Source organism: Trifolium pratense, linkage group LG6 (genome assembly GCF_020283565.1).
Source record: "Trifolium pratense cultivar HEN17-A07 linkage group LG6, ARS_RC_1.1, whole genome shotgun sequence".
NCBI lineage: Eukaryota > Viridiplantae > Streptophyta > Magnoliopsida > Fabales > Fabaceae > Trifolium > Trifolium pratense.
In genome coordinates, this window is record NC_060064.1 from 530,532 (window position 1) to 556,957 (window position 26,426).

Below are 26,426 nucleotides of genomic sequence, written 5' to 3' on the forward strand. Positions count from 1 at the left end.
GTCCTATATGCACGAAATTAACTTTATATACAAATAGTACACTTTTAAAATACTGAAAAGAAAATATCCAGTATTATAGTAATACTTAAATATAGTCTTGACCACCTAAAAAAAACTTAAATATAGTTGTACCATCAATATAGTTGTACCATAAAAAAATAACTGACAAACTATCATAATTCAGAAACACTTAATTACAGCCATCTCCAACAATTTTTAGAAAAATGTCCCTTCTGGCCACAAATATAACATGATACGTTCTTGCTATTAGGTTCATACTTCCTTTGAAAACCTGGTGGCGGCTTAATGTCAGCCCCGCTCGACCCCCCTTCATTGGCACGGTAAAATTTTGCCCTATCAGAAAGAGGCTCACCCATTTGTTTCACTCCATTGCGAGATTCTTCCTCTTTTGTTATGAGTTCCATTAACTTCCAAAAAGGTAGATGCTCCTCACGCATTAACTTGATGGACAAGTCTTTCCAGGATAGTGGAAGCTTTGAAACAATGACACTAACATGGAAGTTCTCCTCAATAGGCATTCCAAAAGCTGCAATAGAGTCTGCAATGCAATTAAGTTCTTGAATTTGGTCAAGAACTGCTTTTTGATCAACCATTTGAAATTCAATATACTTTTTCACCTGAGATATCTTGGTGCCATATTCTTCATACAGATAAACAAATTTTAAGTCTTCCCATAAATCCTTAGCACTCATTTTTCTATTTGCATACTTGTTGAATAGATTATCAGATAAATGGCTCAAGATGTTACGACGACACGTTAAATCATCATTTACCCATCTCTTTCTAGCAGCTTTGGTTTCCCCAGCACTTGCATTCTTTTCCCCTAATGTAGCATTTGGGCATGGTTCAGTAAGCACATAATTGATTTTTAACTGTTTGAAGAATAATTCCATTTGTTCAGCCCAAACTTGAAAATTCTTTCCATCAAAACGGACGATCTCAATAGGGACAGGCTCAATAGTGACAGGCTCAATAGCGACAGGCTCAACAGGAACATCAATAACTGAACTTGCAACTTCTCCATTTTTGTTGCCATTAATCCCTGATCTGCATTGTTTTGATACATGCTTCAGGTTAGACCAGTCTAAAGTATTCTTTTAAGCCAAAAAGTGAGTAGTAAATATTCAGAAGAGTGCAGAAATTTCTCCAACTAAAATACAACATTGAGTATCATATAACAGGCAGTTAGTAATTCTTAGTATATACCATCAACATGCATAGAAAAGAAGGGAAGCGGGATTCAGCATATCCGTGGATCCCTCAACTACATTTGGACACTCAATTGATCATCTCATTCTGAACATAGAAAGTTGCACAATTCGTGAAATCTCATAACTCAGCAGTCAACATTGAATACTCACCTTATCCTTCCTTCCAACTTTGTGATAGCTTCCTCTATAGCGGGAACACAATTCTTGAAGGTTGACCATTGTTCAGAAGATAAACTTATCCCTGAAATCAGTGAGGAACATGTTTAGTTTGGGAATTCAGAGTAATCACTTTATCAGAGAGACAAACTCCAACTTCAACAAAGAGCAGCTAGCAGGAAACAAGAGATTTTCACATTATAATGAGGCTATCTTTTCTTTAATTGTGAATTGCAAGAAACTGTTTTTGGAATCGTGGATCAAATCTTATTAAAAATCATAAGATACATAATAAATAAAAATATGACATCAAATAAAAAAGATAAGCTGGTGTATCATAAAAGCTTTAATAATCATGATTTGAATCTCCTTTTACCTTTTCGCCTAACCCACTTCCCACTAGTATCAAGTGAAAAGAGAGAGCAATCGGCAACCAAAAAGAGAGCATTGGCTTCTAAAAAGACAAGGGAAACCCAAAAAACAGAGGAGGGAGGGCGCAGAGCATTGCGTATATGGAAGAATTAAAAATAAAATAAAAAACGCTCCATATTTGGGTTACTTGGAGGGTTTAATTTCCGCTATTTCTGTCCCATTTAAGGAAAATGTTTATAAAAAACTTAGAAAGGCATTCTCAGAACCGGGTCACGTTATCCGGCCATTTCGCGCTTCTGTTAATTTTTTTCCATTTTTGAATCATGCAATTGCAATTTGGCAGATATAATCTTTTTTTTTTATAAGTACGAGCATAATTTGGCAGATATAATCACGACTCAACCTTTGGTAAAAAATAAATAAATAAAAATTGCAAGTCAACATGTGATTCATATGAGAAATCAATTCAACCTGCAATTTGCATTGGAAGGCTTCGATCTGTTGTGTATCGGAAATCGGAATAAGGTTTGTATAACACTAACAACACTGATATGCATGGTTGACAGCCAAATACACAATTAAGCATGTTAATTAACTAAGAATGTTCAAGATTACATACAATCCCAGAAAAATACTCATCAATGAGTGTTAAGGGAATTTATATACATGCATATTGCATAAGTATAAGAAAAATACGATGTAGACATTTCATAATAATGTCCTAACGTATAATACTCGTGAGCAAATTCAAGCAACACTTACAATATAACAAAGCACGTCACCAACGCAGAAAATAATGCAAGCAAAATCAATAAGAGAGGAAAACAAACATTAGAAAGGTAAAGCTTATAACATTGTGAATGAAGCAATCACCTTTAGCCGTGGGAAGCTGTTTTCCATCTTTATTATAGAACTCCCTAATTGACACCAATGTCATCCCTTTGAAATCTCGAACCGCCACATTCCTCCTGGTTGATAACTACATCAAGCAAACAACATCTATTAAGATCAATGACAAGAAAAGTAGCATCTAATATACAAAAAATGAACAACACTTTTAAAATTATAAAACCCTAAATATTACAAACAATAAAATCAAAGTCCATTTTTTTTTCCCTACAAATAAAAAAATCTAAAACAGTGGATACACCATTTTCGGAGTAAATTTATTGGCAAACATGCAAATTAAAAGTTTAGGGCTTTTAGAAGATTCATCATCACAATACTAATAACTGCATTGTATTAGGTTAATAACTTAATAAGAAATGGATTAACAAATAATCATGTTATAACTTATAATTAAAAAGAGTGATTGATTAACCTGGCAAATGACTTTTTCGGAGTCATCGTTTTTGCGTTTCACTCCCACCACTTTATTGAACTCTTGTGGTGGCTCCTTGGGTGTAGTTACATTCACCGGTTCATTGGACACTTGTGGTGGTTCGTTGGGTGTCACCGGCACCTCCGTGGAGAGTTGTGGCGGTGATTTCTGGGCGTTGGCGATGGAGAGAAGATAAGTCTCGATAATGGTTCTGACAAAGCGTTTGGTATCTGGACCGGAGAGGTCGATACCGAGTCGCTCAGAGGCGGCAACTCGGATAGTGAACTCAGTGGTTTCTTGAATGTCGGATTTTTGAAGTATATCCAACACCATGTCTTCAACTTTCCGGCGAGTTTCGGCTTCCATTGTGATGCTGATGATGCAGAATCAATGGTTTCGGGGGGAAACCAAAAACTTGTGTCTATTTATTAGGACCAAAAAAACAAATTGAAATTAAAAGGGTTTTTTTGTACCAAAAAAAAGAAAAAGAAATAAAAGGTTTTGTTTTTTGTTTGTTTCTGAGTGACAGACACAGAAATGAATAAAAATGAAAAAAGAGGTTCCACCGAGACTTGAACTCGGGTTACTGGATTCAGAGTCCAATGTCCTAACCGCTAGACCATGGAACCATTTCATGTAAGTGGTTATTACATATTTAATTTTACCCTGTGTAAATGTAACGGAAGATTTTTTTTTTGGTTGATGTGAGAGGGAAATGGTGAGTTAACCAGCGGGGAAGACCAACTTAGTCGTCCGAGTTCAAAAATCAAGTTTTCTTATTAATGAGTTGGCGGACCGATCCACCAAACAAGTTTTTTATTTTCAACTTATATATTGTTTTATGATTTTTATTTTTTTATGAAACTCAAATCTTATACGATAGTAAATAGTAATGATCTAACAATATTATAATTAGGGTCATGCTAAAAACAAAAGGGAAAGAAAATTAAACTTTTAAGATGTTGACTTCACAAGTTTCAAGATAATATTACTATCTTTAGTTACCTTAACCAGTGCCCCGGGGGCACCGGTTAGCATTTTCCTTATAATTAGGCTTTGGGGTATTGGAAGGTTTGCGTTTTGCTCGGAGGTTGGGGTTTCGTCATGTGGAGTTGAGGAGAGATTCCTTGAGTGTGGTTTAGAGGTTCATCAGTGAGAAATGTGTCCTCAATCCTCACTGAAGGTTAGAGTGTGAAGCACATTAAAAGATTATTTCAATTGGAGTGGGAGGTCTTAATTTGTCATATTTACCGTTGGTGTCTTGATGCTTTTGGGCATATTGGGTGTGATTTAGGTTCTTTTGATGAAACATATTGATGATGATGAACATTGATGAACAAAGTGATGAAAATCTATTTTTATGAGTTTTTTAAATTAAAAAAAAGCATTAAAAACAGCAGACATCTTGGCATTTTCTAGAGTTATCGATATAAATTAACATTATGAACTAATATAACTAACGGATTGAAGAATCGAGTACTATTTTGTATTTTTATACAAGTCGGGGGGACTACTGTGACAACGATGCACACATTCAAGAATTAAAATTGTAGTTTCTCCTTTTATTTTTTAATAATTAAATTTTCATGTGATTCTTCACTTTGACTCTCGTGGCCGATCAGTTTTTTGTTGACTCAACGGCCAAATTTAACGTCGACTAACAAAATGTAGATTTAAGGATTATACCGTAGTTTTTTCTCAGTAACAAGTCAGAATGACAGCGACAAAAATTACTGTTTTCCAAGATGATAAATTAACTAGAACTTTGACCCATGCGGTGCATGGGTCTAATTAGGTGTAATATGTAACAATAAAAAATAAAATACAAAAGTTCTAAGAGCATTTTCAATAAGAGTAGTATAAGAAATTTCATGGACTAATTATTCTATATTTGTTTATGTGCTTATTTTACATTTTATTTATTTTTAAATAATTTTGGAACCCCATCGTTTTGTTTACTTATTAAAAAAAATTGTTGATAACTAAAGGTTAAAAAATTGATGATAATTAAAGGTTAAAAAAGATTAAAGACATAATCAAGAACATAAACTTAAGTAGACATCCATAAATAAATAAAAATTGTGATTAATTCCGCCGTTCAAATTTATTGAAAACAGGGTTAACATATTATGATTCCTAAATTCTTTCATAATTGAAGCACGTGTTTTTGCGGTTGAAAGGTTTTATTGTAAGTAAGGGATGCAGGTTCGATGACAAATCTTTATTTTTTTAATATAAAACTGCAATAAAAAGAAAGAGAAAATGAGAGGGGAAAAATTTTGGTTTAGGGTTAGCTTATCTTAGCAAGCTTATAATATAAGAGATTATCAGTTTTTAATTGTTTAAATTGTGCAATGAAAATTGATGGTGCTTAATTGTCCTATGAAATCTTTCCTATGAAAGTTGATGGAGCTTAACACTTTGTGGACATAATTTAAATCACAATTGGTCTGCTAGTGCATATTGTATCAATTGACCATCGGTTAATATTAAATCTGCAATGTTAAAATCAAAATAATGAATGTGATTAGTGATACGACTATAGTTGTGTTTGGTTGTATTGCAAAAAAAAATTGATTTAGCAGAATTGAGTTTGATAATAACTTTTCAAATTACACGTGATAATAACTTTCCAAATCTCACATGATAATTATTCTCTAAATTTATGATCCGGTAGAAAAAAAATCATTGATCAGGAAAGACATAAAAATATTTCGTGATGAAATAATATAGTCAACAATAATTTTGATATGATATACTTTTAAAATTGATGGTGCTTATCAACTATTGCACATAATTTTAATCACAATTGGTATACTTGCCATAGTGGTTAGAAATATTGTCTTGCACTGAAGGGTTGCGGGTTTGAATCCTGGTCAAGACAAAATTGTATTATTTTTTAATAAAAATTATAAGATAAAATGGAGGGAAAATAAATTAGGGTTTAGAGTTTGCTTGTGTATACAAGCTTATGATATAAAAGATAATATAAAAGATAGTTGTGTGCGTATATCCGAAAAAAGTAGATTTAGATAGTAGAACAGTGGGATAACGTTTTTCACGTGGACTGACTCCGCGTAACAGAGAAAAAAGAACAAAACTGGAAGTGAAACAGTTAGAAGAAATATCGATCGGGTAAATGAATTAACCTATAGATTCAGGCTGAGATACAATTCCTACGCCGCACCACATCACAATTGGTATGATACATACAATACAATACAATATTGATCGAAAAGATAAACCACTTTTCAATTACATCACGCACGAGTCAACGTATAATTCATGTTTTCAATTCATATAAGTAGTATAATTTCATCAATTCATATTTTTCTTATAAAATTAGTAATTCACCGCCGATACGTTTCGATAATTCCTAATCGTAATTCTTTCTCCAACGAATTCATCTTTGTTCTTTGAATTTTTCAATTTTTCAATTTTTCGAATGCTAATTGACAATGCATCATCATCATCATCATCATCAGATTCCACACCGCTCCGATCAGATGGACTCTCCATCAGGTGGCCGTCCTAAATTGCCGGCGAAGCGAGGTGACGTCGCCGGAGAGAACCACATGCCGCAGCTTAAGAATCAAATCAAGAACAAAATTGAAGAGGCTGAACAACACATGTCCAACAATAAGAGGAAGAAGATCGTCGTCACCGATCTAAGTAACGGATCAGTCTCGGAGCTGAATCGAAACTCGACGAGAAAGAAGAAGAAACCGATTGATCAAGTTAGCATAACATTTTTATTTTGATGATTTATTTAATTATACGTTTTAATGTTCTGAATACACAATAATTCAATTCAATTTGCAGGAGAAGGAAGGTGATTGTGGCAAGGGATTAATTGATGTGTATAAGGTCAACAAAGCCAAAAATGGAGTTAAAGATACCAAAAAACAGGTGAATCAATAGAGAACCGCATCATAATTCAGTGTCGTCATCAACTGTATAAACTTGTGATTTTGATACTTTTGAAGATAGACATTTATAATGTATGCTTGGTATTATTAACATATGTGTTGGAGTTCATTAATTATAATGAAGGTTCTTTTACCTTTGAATTTTACTATAATGTAGGCTTATCAGGGTTTATCCAGCAAAACCAAGGAGAGTGGAAGTTTGATGTGTCATCAGTGCCAACGGAATGATAAGAGTGGCGTCATCTTTTGCTCGAGTTGCAACAGAAAGCGCTATTGTTACGAGTGCATTGAGAACTGGTAAGATTTCTTTACTTTAAGAAAGGTGAAAATTGTTTTATGATATTGTCCTGAAGAAACTAGTTGATTTCCCATATTGATACATGCTAATTAGCTTTTTTTTCCTTATTTTCACGATGCTGGCCACTCACTGTGATTGAGATGAATCAGGTACCCGGGAAAAACCCGAGAGGACTTCAAGAATGCATGTCCGTTTTGTTGGGGCAACTGCAACTGCAAAGCTTGCTTGCGGGAGTTTCCTGTGCTAATGGTAGATGTCATCCTTTTATTTTCAAAATTCAAAAATAAACTATATGTGATTTATATTTATATGCTTACTGTTGAGTTTATTCAACTCTTGTCCTTATTTTCACAGGAAAGGGAAGTAAATGCCAGTGTCAAATTACCGCGGCTGTTGTACTTGCTATCTAAAGCTCTTCCAGTTCTGAGGCATATCCACAGGGAGCAGAGCTTCGAACTAGAGACTGAAATCAAAATAAGAGGTAACATGATGAGAACCATGTGCACAGAAATTTAGTTTAGTTTTTAAACTCTTTCTATTTATATGATGTCAGGTAAGCAACTGCAAGAAGTTGACATAACAAGAACAAAGCTAGATGAAAGTGAGCGCTTGTACTGGTACACTTACTGACTATACTATCATAAGAAATTAGAATGCATTCATTAGAATTTCTGTTGTTATTTTGTTCCATCTTCTTTGTCTTTGGTTTGTCTGGCACTTTTGTGGAACAGAATGAAGTCCTTCTCATAAATATTTCACAACAAGGCCTTGATTGCATTTATGTTTTAATATCCTATTTGGTCCTAAACTGGATGCCTCTATTATAAATGGCAGTGACAATTGCAGTACATCCATATATGGATTTTACCGTAGCTGCCCCAACACAAGTTGCTCTTATGATCTCTGTCTTGTTTGCTGTCAAGAGCTCAGAGAGGGTTACCAACCTGGCGGCATGGAGGCTGGAACATCTCATGAAAAATTTGAAGAGATTTTTCACAATCACAATTCAACAAAAAATCAGAGTAAAACACGTCGTAAAAGATATGACTGGGAAAGCGAACTTGCACCTACTAGTGTTCCTTCTCAGGCTGACATGTTCTCTCCCTTCCCAGAATGGAAAGCTAATTGTGATGGTAACATTCCATGTCCTCCAAAGCAGCGTGGAGGTTGTGGTACTGCATTGCTAGAACTGAGACGCATTTACAAAGCTAATTGGGTAGCAAAACTGCTAAATAATGCTGAGGATCTCACTAGAAATTACACGCCTCTGGATGTGGATATTACTGAAAAGTGTTCTTTATGTCAGCTAAATTTGTTTGAAGGAAAAATCAACCCTGACGTCAGGAGGGCATCATTCCGGAATGACAGTAAAGATAACTTCTTATATAGTCCAAATGCCCTTGACATTTCTGATGATGAGATCGAGCACTTCCAGAGGCACTGGATGAGGGGTGAACCTGTGATTGTGAGAAATGTTCTGGCCAAAACATCAGGTCTTAGTTGGGAACCAATGGTTATGTGGAGGGCCCTCAGAGAAACAGGTTCCAAAGCGAAGTTCAAAGAGGAAACACAAAGTGTTAAGGCTGTAGATTGCTTGGATTGGTGTGGGGTAAGTTGTACAAGTAAATTATTTGAAAATAATCTATCTACTCAGTTATACTTCATTTTATTTACATGGCTCTGCTTCACAGGTTGAAATAAATATACACCAATTTTTCAAAGGCTACGTAGAAGGCCGAATGCATATAAATAAGTGGCCAGAAATGTTGAAATTGAAAGATTGGCCTTCATCGACCTCATTTGAAGAGCGCTTGCCTAGGCATGGTGCTGAATTCCTTGCTGCACTTCCCTATATGGACTACACTGATCCAAAATCAGGTCTTTTAAATTTTGCCAGTAAACTTCCTGCTGGCTCGTTGAAACCAGATTTGGGACCCAAAACATATATTGCTTATGGATTTTCTGAAGAGCTTGGCCGAGGAGATTCTGTGACAAAACTGCACTGCGATGTGTCTGATGCGGTAATTTCTGCTCTTGCAAATCCTTGTGTTTTTTACATGTAGAAACCTGTTGTTGAGAGTCCTTTACCAATCTCTGATAAATCTAATTGCTGGTATGTGGCATTTAGTTATAACTTAATTAATTAAACAAAGACAAATAGTTTGACGAAGAGGTTATACCAACAAAAAATATAGTAATACCGACAAATATAGACGAGTAAAATTGCAAGTCAAGAAAAAGATGTTTCACACTATCTAGAATGCTTTTCAGGATTGGGGTTAAGTGGTTTTTTCCAGAGGAGGGGTCATCTTCGGACCCAAACCAGGAGGAGCCCCTTGCTACGAATCAACCGACCGAGGTAATGGGGCCGGAAGCTCCTAGTCCTTCATGGTTAAAAGAAAAGATTTGGAGAATCTTCAATATTATAAAAGGGCGGAGAACCTCCTCCACAGTTCTAAAGAAACTTTGTGAGCTTCCCCAGGGAAGCTACTCAAAATCCCTAACATTCTAGAAGATATGGTCGAACATAAAGATGAATTGAGGAATTCCAAACTCCACAACGAGTTAGCAGTGAGAATTGCCGATTACCATTATGATAATAACTGTGTCCAAATTAACTATTCCTTTAATTAATGTTGAAGTGTTGCTCAAGATATGATTTTTTTTAGAGACTAAACTTATCAATCCTTTCTTATTTGGTTTGCTTCCAAACTTGTCCCAGAACATCATCTTATGATTTCCATAATTTTTGAAAGCCAAGGTGCCCCTCCGATATGTTCACAAAACTGATAAAAAATCAATCATATGAACTAAACTGATAAAAAATCATGCCAGCCTAAATGAGCTACAACTGAATGCCAAAATGTGATGCAAATTCAAATGCATTAGGGACGCATCAATTTGGCGTTAAAAATGCTTTCTTGCATTGATATTTGGAGTTAGTGTATATGGAGATCCCATTGCATATGACGGAACAAATGGAGAGAATGAGGTGTGCACACTAAATGTGTTTGACAAGAATTCTCGTTTGTTGGCTATATTTTTTTTCTCCGGTGCTCTCTTCCTTTTAAATGGCAAATCTTGTTGAGATTATTTCCTGCATCACTCATATAGGAATGGGTGGTAATATTTTTTGCTCTCAATCCCTTATTGCCTCTCGTACTATGCCTAACAGCCTAAGGATGTTTCGGTTCTACACTATGGAGCCACCGAATGTCTCATTCAAAACTGTTTACTTCATATATTTCTTCTAGTATTCATTGTATTACAGTTGCTGATGATTCTTGTCCTCATGTTGTTGACTCTGAGAATATTGAACTTCAACCTTGTTTTAAAGGGTAAGATGTGCTACATGTTCCCACGCCCTCTCATTACCTTATCTCTATTCATAAGGTACCAAGGACCATATTTGTGCAATGATCTCTTTTCATCTCAGTGTACTTTTCAGGATCTTGGAACAAGGAAGACGATTCAAGTTGTTAAGGAACAAGAAGGGTTGTACTATTTGTCTGATGAACAAATTGGTCTAAAGGTGTTGTCTTCCACACTTCGGTCTTAGTCAGAGTCTCACTCTTTTGCCTCACAAATTTGGTTTCGGCTCAAGGTTCTTTTTTAAGTGACATTTGTCAGTTTTCTAAGCACTATCAGACTACTTTGCCTTCTAGTCTTACTAAAAGTCTTTGTTAAGAAGTTCCACATCAGTTGTGAGATGACCTGAATATATATCTATAAGTGAGGACAATCCTCACCTTACAAGCTGATTTTGTAGGGTTGAGTTAGGCCCAATTTCCAATTTTAAGATGGTATCAGAGCCTCTTACACGATTTGCTGGGTCGTCCGCTATCAGGTTTATGATCGAGCCATCCACCATTTATATCCGCGCCTCAAGCCTAATAGTGCTGCCTAATAGTGCTGGGCGCGATGGTGTGTGTTAAGAAGTCCCACATCGGTTGCGAAATGGCCTGAATATATGCTTATAAGTGAGGGTAATCCAACTTACAATTCGGTTTTGTAGGGTTGATTTAGGCCCAATTCCCAATTCCCAATTCTAAGAGCCTCGAGCAACTTGATCTTATTCATTCTAATATTTAGGGACCTGCCCCTATTTATAATATTTCTGGTGCGAGATGATTTGTTTCTTTTACAATATGGTACAAAGTACAAAATCAATTCGGGAAAGACATTAATAGATTATGTTTTAACAATTGCAGGGAATATGTCAATCATAGGCTTTCTAAATTTATTAGTAAACATGGCATTATCCATGAATTTATAGGAGTTGACACCCCACAACAAAATGAGGTTGTAGCAAAGAAAAATCGTCACTTACTCGGAGATGCTTGAGTCTTTCGCTTTCAAATGTCTATCCCAAAATCATATTGGGGTGAAGCAATATTGATTACTCCACATCTAATTAATTGTGTCATCTCGCGTTTTAGGTAATGTTAGTCCAATTTAATTTTTTATCTCATATTTTCCTTCTGTTCTAATCATGCAGGGTCTCGAGTATTTGGGTGTGTTGCTTTTGTCCGTGGTCATAAGCAAAGCAACTAAGTTGTATGTCACATCATTTAAAATAAGTTAAATCACCATTTTTAAGTACAAAAATCTAATGAAGCGACCAAAACCGAATGATTTTAAAATAGAGTGACCAATGTCATGAGTGAGTAAAAATAGGCGACTAAAACTGTAGTTAAGCCAACATTATTTTGGTCAATGTAGATGACATTATCATTGCTGGTGATTAAATTAAAAAAAAACAAGCTCTACGGGAGAAGTTAGCAGCTTTGTTCGCAATGAAATCTCTGAGAAAGTTGAAATGCTTTTTTTGAATAGAGGTTGCCTACTCCAAACAATGTACTTATACCAAAGGAAGTATGTCTTCTATCTTCTCACTCAAATGGGAAAGTTGGGTTGCAAGAAGAAAAGATCTTTTTCAATTTTTAAAAACATTTCTTTAAAACCATTTTAGAAACACAAATCAAGAACCAATAAAAAAGTTGAAAACTTACAGGTGGATTAGACTATAAGACAGAGATGAATATCATTACTTTCATGAGAAAAGATAAAATCAAGTGATCGCCACAGCAGATTTCAAAATCTCTTAATAAGATTCACAATTGGTTCAACCAAGAATCTTTGGGGAGAATTATCTACCTCACAATTATAGAAACTTGTCAAATTGTATTAACATCATCTAGTTACAAATCTGCATGAACTCATATTTATAGGTATGCAAGTTGGACGCGAAACACCCCCTTTAGATTACTAAAACTAATCTATGTGCCTTAATTACACAATAGGCTTCTAGATAGAAATTGTCACAATTACAATGGGAGACAACCAAAAGATATGAAAGCTAAGTTGCAACAATTTTACTAGACTTCTAAAAAGACTCCTAAGTTGAAACAAGCATCAAACAGGTTTTGAACCCAAGAAAATAGCAATCTTTCCTCCATCTCCATTCGGAGTCTCTTTCTAATTGATGATCTCAAATTAAAGTATGAGACTCCTACGAAGCTATTGTAGGTACAAGTATGCCATTAGCATTACAACAACCCATTTTAGCATGCATCCCTTCAGGTTTTCAATTGGAAAATGTATTCACCAAAATACTTTCAAGGTCTTTCCCGTGAGTTGAGAATGATAGTCATAGATGTATATTCACCTACTTGAGAAGAAGTCTTGTGTTATAGAATCATCTTCACATCTTCCATTTTTGTATCCTTTTCATGTTTGTAGCTATTAATCTGTTTACTTAATTTTAGGATAGCCATTAAAAGAATTTATGCACTCTAATTTATACAGTGACCTTTGTACACAGTATGGAGTTCTTTTTGTGTGTCTTAAAAGTTCAATTTGATTGCGAACAATTAGTATCCAAGTCTAATTATTTCCACTCCTGAAAATTTGTAACCTCCTATTTTTGCAGTATTTTAGTTACAATGCGAGTCTAATTATTATTCCCTGACGAGTTCAATTTTGTGATGGAGGTTTAGGTGAATGTGTTGACACACACAAACAAGGTGAATATAGCTCCCTGGCAGAGAGAAAACATAAATAAATTGAAGAAGGAATATGGTAAAGAAGACTATTTGGAACTCTATCGTGAAGCTTTAGATAATGTTGATGTAAAATCCAAATCTAAAGCATTGGACCATGATCAAAAGGCAGAGAATGGAGTTAACCGGATTTTACCAAGTAGCCAAGTAGAAAAGTGTATTTCATCAATATCCGAAGACTTGAGTGGCAAGGTAGAAACACAGAACACAGAACAATGTGATGATAACGGAAAGGGCTCTTGCACCTATAGAAATGTTGCTGTAAGGAACTCCTCTGAGGATGATAGTGTTAGCATAACATCATCCGCTGAAGTTTCGGATTATTCTAGGACTTCTGACCTGGAGCAGCTTCAATCTGCAACCAGCTTAGCATCAAGTAATGCAAACATAAAGAAAGACAGAGTGAAGATTGATTTTTCAGATGGTAATGTGTCTGGTGATCCCAAGATTGAATCAAAACAAGGCATGGGGAGAGATTCTTTGGACATTGATAATGGAGCTGCGGCTGTCCTTGGTGGTGCTGTTTGGGACATCTTCCGCCGGCAAGATGTCCCAAAAATAATTGAGTACTTAAGAAAGCACAAGAAGGAATTTCGCCACATCAACAACAAACCTGTTGATTCAGTGAGTAGCATTACCAGCCATTGTTTACTGTACTAACCGGAGGTGGAGAGCTGAGTCTTTTTAATATGCTGGTTTCAGGTTATACATCCCATTCATGATCAGACTATATTCTTAAATGAGAGACATAAGAAACAGCTAAAAAGAGAATTTAGTAAGAACCTCGCCTTATTTGCCTGATTTAAACTTAGTCGAAAAGTACTACTGCTAGCACAACACAGTAAAACATAATTTTCTCTATGCAGAAGTTGAACCATGGACTTTTGAGCAACACCTTGGTGAGGCTGTTTTCATTCCAGCAGGATGTCCTCATCAAGTGAGAAACAGACAGGTAATATAATCTGGTAACAAACTTGTATTTTGAAGTTCTAAATACAATCTGCATTCTTATAATCTCTGGAAATAGTATGATCTCATACTCTTGATCTTTGTTTTTGTGTCTTGTTTTACAATATGGTTTCTTTGTAGTCCTATGGACTCTGAAAGTCGAGGTTTGACATCCTATTCACAGTCTGCCCCACACATTAATGATTTTTTTTTAAAGATTATAGCACTAGGGCATGACAAGTTGAAAATTTGAATATAACGGGTTTTCAAGGATCAACCTTCAGAGAAATCTGAGATTTATATCGGGGTTAAAATAGGGAAAACTTCGGAAAGCTGTGCCTATCTTGCTAGCTTGTATCTACCATTCAGCAGCGCCAACAGAGGATCTGAATCTATATGATATTATCTGTGCAACTTGTAAATTAGAAAAGTAAATAGCATATGATCTTTCCCTATGTGTTTGATGATTCTAAGAAGAATATGATAGTGTTTAATCTGGAAGGTTAAAGGCCCATGTCTTAAACAGTTAAACTACTGGTTCTCGAAACATGTCAATATAGGGAGTCCAACATGTACCTAGTTTCTTATTCGGTAATTATACTGTAGTGTAGAAGAGTTAGTTTGCATCACCTTTTCATCCTTGAAACTTAATATTGCACGATGTTCGTGCTGAAAGATTTTCAGGAAGTATTTAGTGATAAAATGTTTTAAGGAATTTATGGTTCCCACTACGGAAAGTGTAAACATTATTTACTTGTATTTGTTGCCTAACTCATTTTCATTGTTCAGTCTTGTATGAAGGTTGCACTTGACTTTGTTTCTCCTGAAAATGTTGGAGAATGTTTACGACTGACTGAAGAGTTTCGTTTACTCCCGAAGAACCACAGGGCCAAGGAGGACAAATTGGAGGTAAATCTGTCTTTAATATCTCGTGCATGTTGAGTGTCCCTCAACCACAACCTTGTATTTCCTACCCTTATATGATTTGTTCTTTTCTTTGTCAGTCCTTCTGTTAACTAATTGGTTTGTGTGTTTTCAAAGTATATATTTTACAAAAGAGCTTACCAGTTTTACTTATTGTCAATGCATTTAGTTATTTTACCCCATTGAAAAATTTACATTCTTGACAACCTCTCTTCTTTGACAGGTTAAAAAGATGACCCTTTATGCTGTGAGTAATGCTGTTAGACAAGTTAAAGAACTGGTTGATAGCCAATGATGGTTCGATCCTAATTTTTTGCAAATTTAGGGAATAAGATTGAGTATAGAAGACCCTTTTTTTTTTTACCATAAGGACCGATATGTTATTATCTAGTAAAGGATGGATATTTATTTGATTATTACCATTTAAAAAAATTGATGAGTACGATTTTTCAAATCTTGATGGTAACTTAGGGTAGGGCTGAGCACGAACCAGCAACCCGACTCGAAACCAATATAACATTGGACATGAGCGGGGGGGGGGGGGGGTAAAATTAAATCTCTACCTAACCATTAAAATGCAAGAGGGAGATGTGAATATATAAATTTTATATCTATTCTAATTTTTGTTTCTCATTTACTTGATCTATTATTGACTCTAGATTCATATATTTGAAACAAAATAACTGCATCTCAGCCTCTTTATTTTTTTCATTTAATTCTTCTATCTTTGGATCCATTGCATACGAGGTATTGAACTATTTTAAAATTAAGAATTTTTTAATAATTGAGTTTTATACGTAAACAAAGGTTCAATCTAACTCGTGATAACCAACCCGTTCTAACCGCCACTTATACGGCCCGACACCCGAACAAACCGAAGATGTAAACAGTTGGAATTGGGTCTAAATTAAATGGTTGCAGTTTTTATCGGTTTGAAGATTTTTGGCCCAAATCCAATCAAAATTTTTGATGCCCAGGCCTAACTTAGGGAGTAAGGTCGAGTATAGTAGAAGACTGATATGTTTATGCTATGACTCCCTTTGTTTCAACTTTTTTTCAAAAATGATTTTTATAGTATATTATCTTTTTGTTAAAAAAAAATTCAAATAAAAAATAGGTTTAATTAACTTCAAATAAAATATTATTTATTTTTATCATTTTGCTATGATTTTTTGTGGATAAAAAAAAATTAAAAATACTTAAAATGAGAAACTATTTTGAAATTTCACGAGACTCTCACTTTGTTTTTTATCATCCTTTAAAAAAATTAATTTTTAACACACACTCACCATTTCATTTATTCATATTTGTAGCTAGGTTTATTTTGACCTAGTTGAAGTATTCATTCAATTGTGTGTGCCATTTACCTCGATTGAATATTTGGATTTATAAAAAATTTGGTTTTAAGTTTTTTTTTATGTAATAGAAGAAGGTTTTTGTTTGATTTTGAAAGATGGAAGAATTCGAGGAAAACGATTTGGTTTGAAAAGAAGATAAACAAAGATGAATACGAAAAGGACAAAATTTAGGTGCAGTGCTCTAAGTGTTGTTCTTACTGTTCCCAATTAGAATTTGCCACGTGTATTTGTTAATTTTAATTTCACAACTCATTAAAACTCTGATTACTCTGTTACTTCTCGTTTTCCTTTCAATTTCAATGAGCATCATCAGATCTCACACCACCTCCACCGCCCATGGTTATTTTTCCCTTTCCCAGCCTTTCTCTGTCATTTAAAAACACTTTCTCGAATTATGAATAGAAGGCGATGAAATTGGACATTAATTTTTCATATGTAGTTTCAATTTTTATAATCTTTAAAATCCAACACTAATCAAATTAAAGGGCATAATTACAACATATCTGCATAATTGTTTTTAGTTTGACTAGACGAAACACCATTACAACATATTTGCATAATTACAACAATGAAAAAATATTGTGATCTCTAAAGGGTTGGGCCTGATGGCAACAGGAAATCATGAATTCTCTTACATTGGAACCCTGAAAATGTGTAACCAAGATGCTAGGAACCTTTTTAAGGTGTTCTGTGTATATGATACTGAAAAAGCAATATGTTGTCATCTCCTCTGGCCTTAATTATAATAATTATAAGCAAATTATACTTTTTAGATTCATTGGAAAACCAATATATTTGGCCTTAAGTAAGTAAGTCTAGATAGATATATTGGTATTCAAATGAATCTAAAAAGTAGATTTGCTTATAATTAATTAAGTCCGGAGTAGTACGTCCTTAATATTTAGGGCCTGTTTGGGTGGTTGACTTATTTAAACTTATCTACATGCATAAATACTTGTGAGATTCTTTGGGATAGCTTATGTCATGTTTCCAGCTTATTTCCACAATGAAAACAACTTATAATTAGATCCGAATAAGCTTAAAATCGGAACTTGTGTTCCAAAATATCCCGATTATTTAATTTCTGAACCTGAAATTGATATTTCACGACCCGATCCATCCCCTTAATTATTTCTTAACCTGAAATTGGTATTTCGGGACTAATTTTTGTGATTGAGATGTCTTTGGAATGGAAGTACTCAAAGAAGATTGGTTCTATAAGTTGTGATGATGAAAAGTAAAACCAATCTAAAGATGAGACATTTGAAGTTGATAATGACTCTTGTGGAAATGAAACTAACGGATTAAATTTCTTCCCTTTCTATGAAGCTTCGCTAGAAAATGAATACAATCAAAGCAACACACTCTTTAACAAACACACTCTAACACATTTAATACATTTTTATAAAAGCAAATATTATTATTTTTTAATTTTTTTAATTAAAACATATTTTTAATTTAAAAAAAATGTCACATAAGCAATTTTTAGTCAAAAAAGTCAACAGAGGACTAGCAAATGCAAAAAGGGGTAAACTCGGGGGGCCAAAATCGAGCAATTGAAACTTGGAGGGCTAAAATCGAGCAATTGTGAAACTTAGGAGGTTAAAATCAAGCAATTGAAATGTGGGGGGCTAAAATCAAGCAATTGTGAAACTTGGGGATTTAAGCATAAAAAATAAGTATGCCGTAATTAGTTGGTGTAATTAGATATCCTCGTACAAATCAATGAAAATTCATTTTTTATATTCTTAGTAAGAACCTCTACCAATAAGAAATCCGATTAATCTTCAAACATTCTCAACAATAACATCACGATGGCATCTTATTCAAATACAACTATGAGAGGAAAAAACATGACATGTAGAGATATACTCCCTCCGGCTTTATTTATAAGAAAAAGTCAACAAAAACCTATCGTCGAGCCCATAAGCCATACATGTCTCCAAAATTTGAGATGTTAAATTTAATAAAAACCTATGGTCGAGCTCATAAACCTACAATCATTTTCTTTCAATACCCTCTCCACTGTAATTAAACAAACTAATTTAAAATAGTTTTAACTAAACAACTCTCTTTAGCTGATAATCATTTTGTTAAAAAACTCAGCTTGCTCAGGAAAATACTCCAGCAATTCATCCTTTGTCACCCAAACAAAATCCTTGCATTTTTCAAAGTCAAACTTGTTTTTTGCAATTACTTGGGACTTGAAGAAGAATTTCTGTCAGATGATTTCAGCAAAGAAAAAAATGAGCAAGTATAATCATAATTCATAATCAACTTTCACGCAGAAGACATTGAAAAGGTTGTGGTGCAACCATACAAAGCAAATGCCTAGAAGTTATTTCCACAGAGATGTCAACCATCCAATAGTAAACAAAAGTATCACAATTTCCTATGAATATATATACCTTAAAAGATGTGGATACTGAATGGTCTTCATTAGGTTGAACAACCATATGGGCCATTGGAGCATTTCCAACAAAATATGTATTGGAGAGATCTCCTATGACTGATTTCAATGCAGACTCTGCACACTGCAAGATTTCAAAAAATTAAGAGGCAAAAGAATATAAAGGAAATAGGAAGGGGAAAGCCACATATGAATGTTCGTTCACCTTACGCATGGTTTCCTCTGATTCATAAAGTTTCTCTGGAAAATGCCACACAGGCTTCCCGCTTGGAGCCCCATAAGCATCACCATAGAGAAGAAGGTAGAGTCTTCTGTCAAGAGCTCTTTTTAGTGACCTAAAGAATGAAGCAGTAAGAAATTATGCAACCACGCAGTAATTATGTAAGAAGACAAGTTCAGTTCTTAAAAAAAAATTAACAGGCATAAAGGAAATGGCCTAATTAAGTTTGTCTCCCAAAATTGATTGAAATAATATTAGCGTCGACTGTTATCTATAGGAGACACAATGAGAAATTGAGGATTGGACTGCCCACAACTCTTGCATAAATGTATTTCCAAGTAAGAACTAACAACTCTATAGCATTTCTATGAAGATTCTGAAAGACTGAAGGGTACATGAAAAATACAACTTAATATCTGGATGACAAGCATCAACATTATATATTTACTAATTAGTCAAAGCTAAACTCAATCGATCACCAATTGAGAAGGTAAGCGAATAAAAAACAAACTAAATAAATCCTGACTAAGAACATTTATACTAACACACCACGTCAGAGATAATTGACACTTGCTCACTCCGAAGGAATACGAGGACAAGACAATAACCAAGTTTTTTTTGACAATAACCAAGTTAATAATTGGAGAAATCATAAATATTTGACATGATGGCATTTTTTATATAGTTTTCTTATTGTAAATCACATATGTGATGAGGCATACCTTCGATCATTGTTTTGGTCTGCTTCGGTGATTCGCGGTGCTGGTACATAATCAATCTGATATTCACCTTTCCCCCTGGAAGTAACATAATTTTCACAAGGATATATAAAAAAGAGATGCATCTGTATTTTGCAAATTGTGACATCACTTAAAAGAGTCAATGTAGATACAGGAATACTTTTTGAATACTATAATATCATCTATAATTTTAAAATACTGTTTTTCAAATTTTTATTAGCCAGGCCTTTGAATCAATATTTGTTCCTTTTCTTTATTTCCATTCTTAATTTTGTCCATCTTTTCAACTCTCTTGAAGCTTGCAAATATGTACTGATAATTAATCAATTTTAAATAACTGAAAATCTTAATTTATAGAACTACTCTTAAGTACTTATACCTTGCATCAGATCTGTCAAGAAATTCATCTGGATATCTACGTTGATACTGTTGTCGCCATCGAAACCTAAACAGCCAAACCCCATAAAGAAAAGTAGCAGTTACTATAAAAAAACAACAACCAACAATATCAGTAAGAGAAGAGAACAGACAACAGGGCAGACGGAAATAACAAAACCCTTAGCTAAATCAGGTTCAAAGTTTACTAAGCTGCAAACCACAGTATAATCATCTGAATTTGAAATGGTGATGGAAAATCCTCATGTTTGAGGCTTTAACCTCATCTTTCCATCGTATAATGGGAGAAGAGAAAGAAAGCATTTGATATTTCAATTCATAAATTACCCTTTTTATACAACTTGGGTAGACAAGAATTCACTGAATAAACAACAATGTGAACCAGAAGACACTATTACGTATTACCCTTACTTTTTTTCTCTTGGATTATCTGATGAGAAGTTAATTTGGATATTCCGTGCTACGTTGCTAGACGATATATACAAATATAACAAATAATTGACAACTGCCAATAGTGTATGCTTCATCCTAAACCTAGTTTGCAAATCAAGAAATTCATAAAAAGTGAGTCTAAGTAGCTAGCTACATTGTGTTGCAACCCTGTCCTATTATTCTATTGACTGACCTCCAGAAGAAGCAAGCACTTCCTTTTTCATAAATGATTGATTAATTTCTTCCGTTACTACTAATCGAAGAAGAGTAAATAAAAGGTCAAATCCCCAACCAACCAACCATTCTAACTTTGGTCCTTTTATTGGTATTTATTTGATTTGGAATATGAAAATAAAGTAAAATGCATAAAGAAAGACTTACGAGAATTCCTGAAATGCATAAACAATAGGATCAATTTTGGGAATGACCACAGGCAATCTCTCAAACAGCACAGAGGCAACCATTTTGTCAGAGGTGGTCGCCGTGCTGAATCCTCGCCGCCGCCTTGTCAAGAGAGGCCGAACCAGTGACATCTTCTTCATCCTGATTAACAATAAATAAAAATATCAAAATAATATACGCAAAACAGAATGCAGCAATGATAATTAAATCGGAAACTTTGAAAGAGGAATGAATAACAATGAATACTGTTGTATAAACCACATGGTACTTTGGAATTGAAAAAGTGAAAGTGGAAAAAGTAACATAAAAACTTACTTTGGATTTGAAGAAGAAAAGAATACAGTAACGCCGGTCGGTCGATCAATCGTAGTTAGAGAATGCGACGTCGACAGTCGACACTCACTCAGTAAGGAAGTTGCTGCATTCTGCTTCCTACTTGTTTCTTTCTCTAAACCCAAAGCTGAAACGATGTCGTTCACCTTCAAAGAATAAAATTAAATGCTCTTCTTTTTTTCTTTTTTTTAAATAATATGAAATGCTATTTTCACAGACAATAAATAATAAAATATAATATTCCGTTCAAAAATAAATAAACTCACGAAAATATTCCTCCTATTTTTAAAATAATTTTTTTGGTCTCTTTTTTTTTATATTTGTTGCAATTTTTGTCTTAACTTATATTTTTGTCCTTAAAGTGACGACTTTTAAAGCCAAAATAGATGAATTTTGGTCTCAAATATAATATTTTATCTTTAAATTCAATGTTGAAAACAATAAACTTACCTTTTAGAATGCCAAAAATCATAAATTTTAGAGAAAATATGAGTTTGAGACCAAAATTGTAACATATAAAAATAGATGGACTAAAACGTTTGATTTTAAAATAGGGAGACTTTTTTTCGTGAGTTTAATAATAAGGGACCAAAAATTCAATTAAGTCAATATAATATTATAAATTACCCGTAAAATATACGAAATATACATGAAGAAAAGACGAGAGACGCATGATTGCGGAATTAATGCATATGTAATAGAGGTGAGAATATACTAGGCCGAGTTAGGTTTTGCCAAGCCTGAGTCTGGCATGTCAAAAAATTGAAGGCCTGAGCCCGGCTTGTGACCTATCATAGGCCCAATTTTTAGGCGTGAGCCTGGTCTTGCTTATTTGATTTGATTTTATTTGTAGATAGAGTGGTAAGTACAATATAGAAACTCACATTAATAGTGGTTCGAATTCGAGTAACCACAAAAATTATCCGGTCCAACATTTTTAACATCAACATTTGGTCTAAAACTTACAAATCATATTTGATGTTTTCTATACGATATAAAAGTCACATTCAACTTAAAAAATTATTTGTTGATTGACTCTAATTGGCATAACCATAAAAAAGCATTTGGCTTAATAATTTTGGAAATATTAGTTAATTTAAGCATTATAAACTATAAGCACAAACATAATATAGATACTGACACATTAACATCGATAATAATTTTAAAAAATAATATAATTCAATAATATAATTATAAATGTTAGCATAGTATCAGTGTCTAACACCGTACACATGTTCTATACCGAAATACGTCTAATTCGAAAAGTATTGGTATTTCATATCTACTAGTATGTGATAGGAAAAGGTCACATTCAACTTGAAAACCATTTTTATCCATGATTACGACACAAAACAAAAAGTTCATCCAAAAGAAGCTTCCTTCCTAGTTCCTATTACCTATTTTTCTTTCTAATATTTATCAATCGCAAATTTCATAAGATATTTTAAGCTGCATTCCATTCCATTCCATGTGCCCTTAGTAGAGTGATTGGCGCAATATCATGTGGTTCATCACCGGCCATAACATCAACATATCCATCCATGCTATAAACATTCACATTAGAGGGCATGTTATATGCTCGATTTTTTAAACATCAATAATACCATTTCATAAGTTAACAGATTAAAAATTAGGGTCTTGCTAACGAGTGCCTCCGGGGCACTCTTTAAGCATTCCATTTAAAGAAACTTTTTATTCAAAAAGTTAAACACTACAATTTTCAATGCGTTGACTTTACGTATTTCGATAAAAATTCTATAAAAAGCTTACTATTTAAGGACTTAAAGAGTGTCCCGAGAGCACTATTTAGCATTTGCCTAAAAATTAATGTTTCATTTTCGTTATCTTTTCCTACACCCGTACCCCTTTACATCTATCATGTAAACAAAATATGGAAGGGAGATTGTACCAAAAAGAGGAAAAAAAAATAATTTTGTCTTTCCTTTTGCTTTTTGTCATATGATGATGATAACTGAAATTCAAGATTATGGTATTAAAAAACGGTGAATACTTTTTATCTTTTTTAATAAAAACATGGTGAACACTTTAGTACCATAATTTGATTGATATATATCCAATGTTCAATTATATAATGTCATATTATATTTTTATATTGATTTTTTTAAATAAATTTTATATATACGTAGTAGAATCAACGAAACTCCAATACTCTATAGGACAAAACTTACATGCATTTCCATACATGCATTTCTTACTTTTCCTCTCACAAAGAGGTAGTTTTTTTTTATTAAAAAATAATTTTCTTTTATTTTTTTCAAAATGAAAAAACACAAATAACCACCTCTTTGTGAGTGGAAAAGTAAGAAATGCATGTATGGAAATGCATGTAAGTTTTGTCCTACTCTATAATACCTAGGATTTTAACTTGGAAAATTTGTAAAGAAACACAACTCTCACATACTCCCTTCAAGTTCAAGCAACCAAAGTTATCTATTAAAAAGTTATACATCTAATATACCAGTGGTGGCGTGGTGCTATTCATTGCGAAAAAAATTTTACGAACCTATCACAAATAGTATTTAACGGGTAGATCTTGTCTTTATTGGAAAACATGGATGACTAAAGATAAAGAGGCGGAGAAGGTATTTAGGCAAGTGCACTATCGTGATAAAGTAATTCGAGATAAGTATTTACCTTGATATAAAATGAACAAGTTATAATACAAACTTATTATTATGAACTTCTTAACATGTATAAATTTGCATCAGAAAAACCAGTTTTCCATATAATCAGTTTTCATTGTATGGGTTTTGCTCCTTACTTCCACCCTAAGAAAAATAGTACTAGTATTTCGTTGTTACCAAATCCAAGTACGAACATTCAAAGAATTTATATAAAGTTATGGGAAAATTGATGATACATACTTCCAATTTATTGCACCAATAACCCAAGGGGAACTATTCTTGCGCTTGCACAATTCCACTATCCTGAAGCACCACTTTTTCAATAAAGCATTTTCCTAATATTAAGAACTTTACCAATAAAGCTACCAATAGAGCATAACTCATATCTACCACCATGGATGGTTAATTGATATTAATGCCAATGATCATAATGTTAAAAAAAAAAGGGCAGAATTACACTGATAAGTCATTTATCTTATTTATTTGTAACACTTTAGTCTATATCTTTTTTTCGTAACATATATGTCTTTTATCTATCAAAATATGCACAAATTAGTCCTTTTGTCCGTTTTTTCTATTAAAAAACACTAAAATAACTTATATTAATAACTTTAATGTTTAAAATCTATTTTAATTAAAAACCCATAAATGCATAAAGCCATAAATTTTATGAACATCTTCTTCCTAATGTTCATCATCTTCATCCTCATGTTCATCCTTATTCCTTAAATTAAAAAAGAAAATGCTCATCCAAATTGCTCGCATATCTTCTTCTAAAATCAAAATTTAAGATCGCCAAATTCAATTGAAAGAAATAGGACTTAATAGTGAAAGGAAATTAGCAAATTTCCATCTATCCTTCAAAGTTCAAATTATTGTTTTCGAGCAAAACCATTGTATGATTGTTAAGTTAGATATTCAACTGGAAACTACAATCATATATATTGTTAACTTAGATCTTCAAGTGGAACCAAGTTTCCAGAATGTTTTTTTTTTCTTTTTCTTTTTTTGGGTTTATGTTAATTTTTGTGTGTGTGTTGGGATTATATGAAAATGAAGATAAATTTCTGGGATTGTATGAAGTTGATGATGAAGATGAAGAGCTAATGACGAATTTATGGGTTTTTAATTAAAATATATTTTAAAATTAAAATTATTAATAAAAGTATTATTTTAGTGTTTTTTAATAGAAAAAATTGACAAAAGGACTAATTTGTGCATATTTTGATAGATAAAGGACCTATATGTTACAAAAAAAAGATAGAGGACTAAAGTGTTACAAATAAATAAGATAAAGGACTATCTGTGTAATTCTGCCAAAAAAAAAACATAATTTCCATTTGTTGAATAAGAAAAACAGAGAGGAAAAAAAACATATTTAATCTATATTTGTTTTGACCACGAATATCAACTCAAGACACGTCCATTCCAGTCCACCACCGTGAAATGACAACTTGTAGCTTCTCTAAATTCACGTCGAATTTGTCTTAAAATGCGGGAAAGACTTAATCAAACATTGCAGTATCTAAAATTAAATTAAATGTGCAAACAAAAATTCAATCTAGCATAAAAAATGGAAGAGTTAAATTCTCACAAATGACCAACCAAAATTAAAATCATACTATCTAATAAACGTGTTCACATTTAACTCTATCTCAAATAAAATTATTAATCTTTACTAGTACTTATAAGAATCTATATAAACCAAAATAAAAACAAAAAAAAAAATATACCATCATCCCCACATAGTAGATTCGCAATGGGCACTTGGTGGGAAATTAATTACTAGCAACAATTTAATTGTAAGAAAGAAGGAGTGAAAGATTCTCCTAAACAAGTTAAACTCTTAAAAATGAAAGAGTTAAACTCTCATACAAACCAAACCAAGTTAAAATCATATTTAATATACGTGTTCACATTTAACTGTACCTGAAATAAAATTATCTTTACTTAAAAAATCTACAGTACTTTACTGTATAAACCAAAATAAATAAAAATTGGCAAATGCTAAATAGTGCCCCAGGGGCATTGGTTAAGAATTTAAATTTAGAAGGTTTTTCTTGAGTATTGTGTAATCAACACATGAAAAGTCTAAATTTTAATTATTTCAATACATAACTTTTCTTTTATTTCTTCTTTTAGCTCCTTAACTAGTGCCACGGGGCACTAGTTAGCAAGACCCATAAAAATTAAATGTGTACTATGAACCCCCACATAGTAGATTTGGCAACGGGAAATTAATTAGTAC

General features: G+C 33.3%; 3 protein-coding genes and 1 non-coding gene across 8 annotated transcripts; 1 reads left to right on the forward strand and 3 right to left on the reverse strand.

Annotated features, from left to right (window-relative positions):
• Positions 1-10: 10 nt before the first annotated feature.
• On the reverse strand, positions 11-3,594 carry LOC123889562. The gene is made up of 4 exons (XM_045938947.1): positions 3,082-3,594; positions 2,634-2,739; positions 1,383-1,473; positions 11-1,068 (listed from the first exon to the last, which is right to left on the reverse strand). Exons 1-4 carry the CDS (start codon positions 3,445-3,447, stop codon positions 195-197), a joined length of 1,437 nt encoding a protein of 478 aa, XP_045794903.1. The 5' UTR covers positions 3,448-3,594; the 3' UTR covers positions 11-194.
• Positions 3,595-3,638: 44 nt separating this feature from the next.
• TRNAQ-CUG lies at positions 3,639-3,710 on the reverse strand. Its single transcript has one exon. It is a non-coding gene; the product is annotated as a tRNA-Gln (tRNA).
• A 2,369-nt stretch (positions 3,711-6,079) lies between these two features.
• LOC123889563 (lysine-specific demethylase JMJ25) lies at positions 6,080-15,696 on the forward strand. 5 transcript variants are annotated; one of them, XM_045938952.1, is made up of 14 exons: positions 6,080-6,281; positions 6,567-6,818; positions 6,904-6,990; positions 7,168-7,307; positions 7,458-7,557; positions 7,663-7,789; positions 7,862-7,925; positions 8,143-8,917; positions 9,000-9,329; positions 13,308-13,994; positions 14,073-14,145; positions 14,237-14,322; positions 15,108-15,227; positions 15,466-15,696. In XM_045938952.1, the coding sequence occupies exons 2-14, from the start codon at positions 6,588-6,590 to the stop codon at positions 15,535-15,537; spliced, it is 2,892 nt and encodes a 963-aa protein (XP_045794908.1). In that variant the 5' UTR covers positions 6,080-6,281; positions 6,567-6,587; the 3' UTR covers positions 15,538-15,696. The 5 variants fall into 5 exon arrangements, with proteins under 5 accessions (XP_045794908.1, XP_045794909.1, XP_045794904.1 ...); XM_045938953.1 differs by having other exon boundaries at positions 6,119-6,281; positions 7,177-7,307; XM_045938949.1 differs by having other exon boundaries at positions 6,135-6,463.
• A 2,686-nt stretch (positions 15,697-18,382) lies between these two features.
• On the reverse strand, positions 18,383-21,730 carry LOC123889564 (54S ribosomal protein L17, mitochondrial-like). Its single transcript, XM_045938954.1, has 7 exons — positions 21,516-21,730; positions 21,180-21,341; positions 20,350-20,415; positions 19,953-20,027; positions 19,216-19,345; positions 19,009-19,134; positions 18,383-18,818 (listed from the first exon to the last, which is right to left on the reverse strand). Exons 2-7 carry the CDS (start codon positions 21,338-21,340, stop codon positions 18,675-18,677), a joined length of 702 nt encoding a protein of 233 aa, XP_045794910.1. The 5' UTR covers position 21,341; positions 21,516-21,730; the 3' UTR covers positions 18,383-18,674.
• Between the last annotated feature and the right edge of the window lie 4,696 nt (positions 21,731-26,426).

Coding starts and splice junctions, on each gene's coding strand:
- LOC123889562 (XM_045938947.1), bottom strand. CDS start 3,447: ATGGAAGCCGAAACTCGCCGGAAAGTTGAAGACATGGTGTTGGATATA. Junction 2,740..3,081: donor CCGAAAAAGTCATTTGCCAG/GTTAATCAATCA, acceptor TGCTTGATGTAG/TTATCAACCAGGAGGAATGT. Junction 1,069..1,382: donor AAGTTGGAAGGAAGGATAAG/GTGAGTATTCAA, acceptor AAAACAATGCAG/ATCAGGGATTAATGGCAACA.
- LOC123889563 (XM_045938948.1), top strand. CDS start 6,588: ATGGACTCTCCATCAGGTGGCCGTCCTAAATTGCCGGCGAAGCGAGGT. Junction 13,995..14,072: donor ACAACAAACCTGTTGATTCA/GTGAGTAGCATT, acceptor TGCTGGTTTCAG/GTTATACATCCCATTCATGA. Junction 14,323..15,107: donor ATCAAGTGAGAAACAGACAG/GTAATATAATCT, acceptor TTCATTGTTCAG/TCTTGTATGAAGGTTGCACT.
- LOC123889564 (XM_045938954.1), bottom strand. CDS start 21,340: ATGAAGAAGATGTCACTGGTTCGGCCTCTCTTGACAAGGCGGCGGCGA. Junction 19,135..19,215: donor CAGAGGAAACCATGCGTAAG/GTGAACGAACAT, acceptor GAAATCTTGCAG/TGTGCAGAGTCTGCATTGAA. Junction 18,819..19,008: donor CAGTATCCACATCTTTTAAG/GTATATATATTC, acceptor ATCATCTGACAG/AAATTCTTCTTCAAGTCCCA.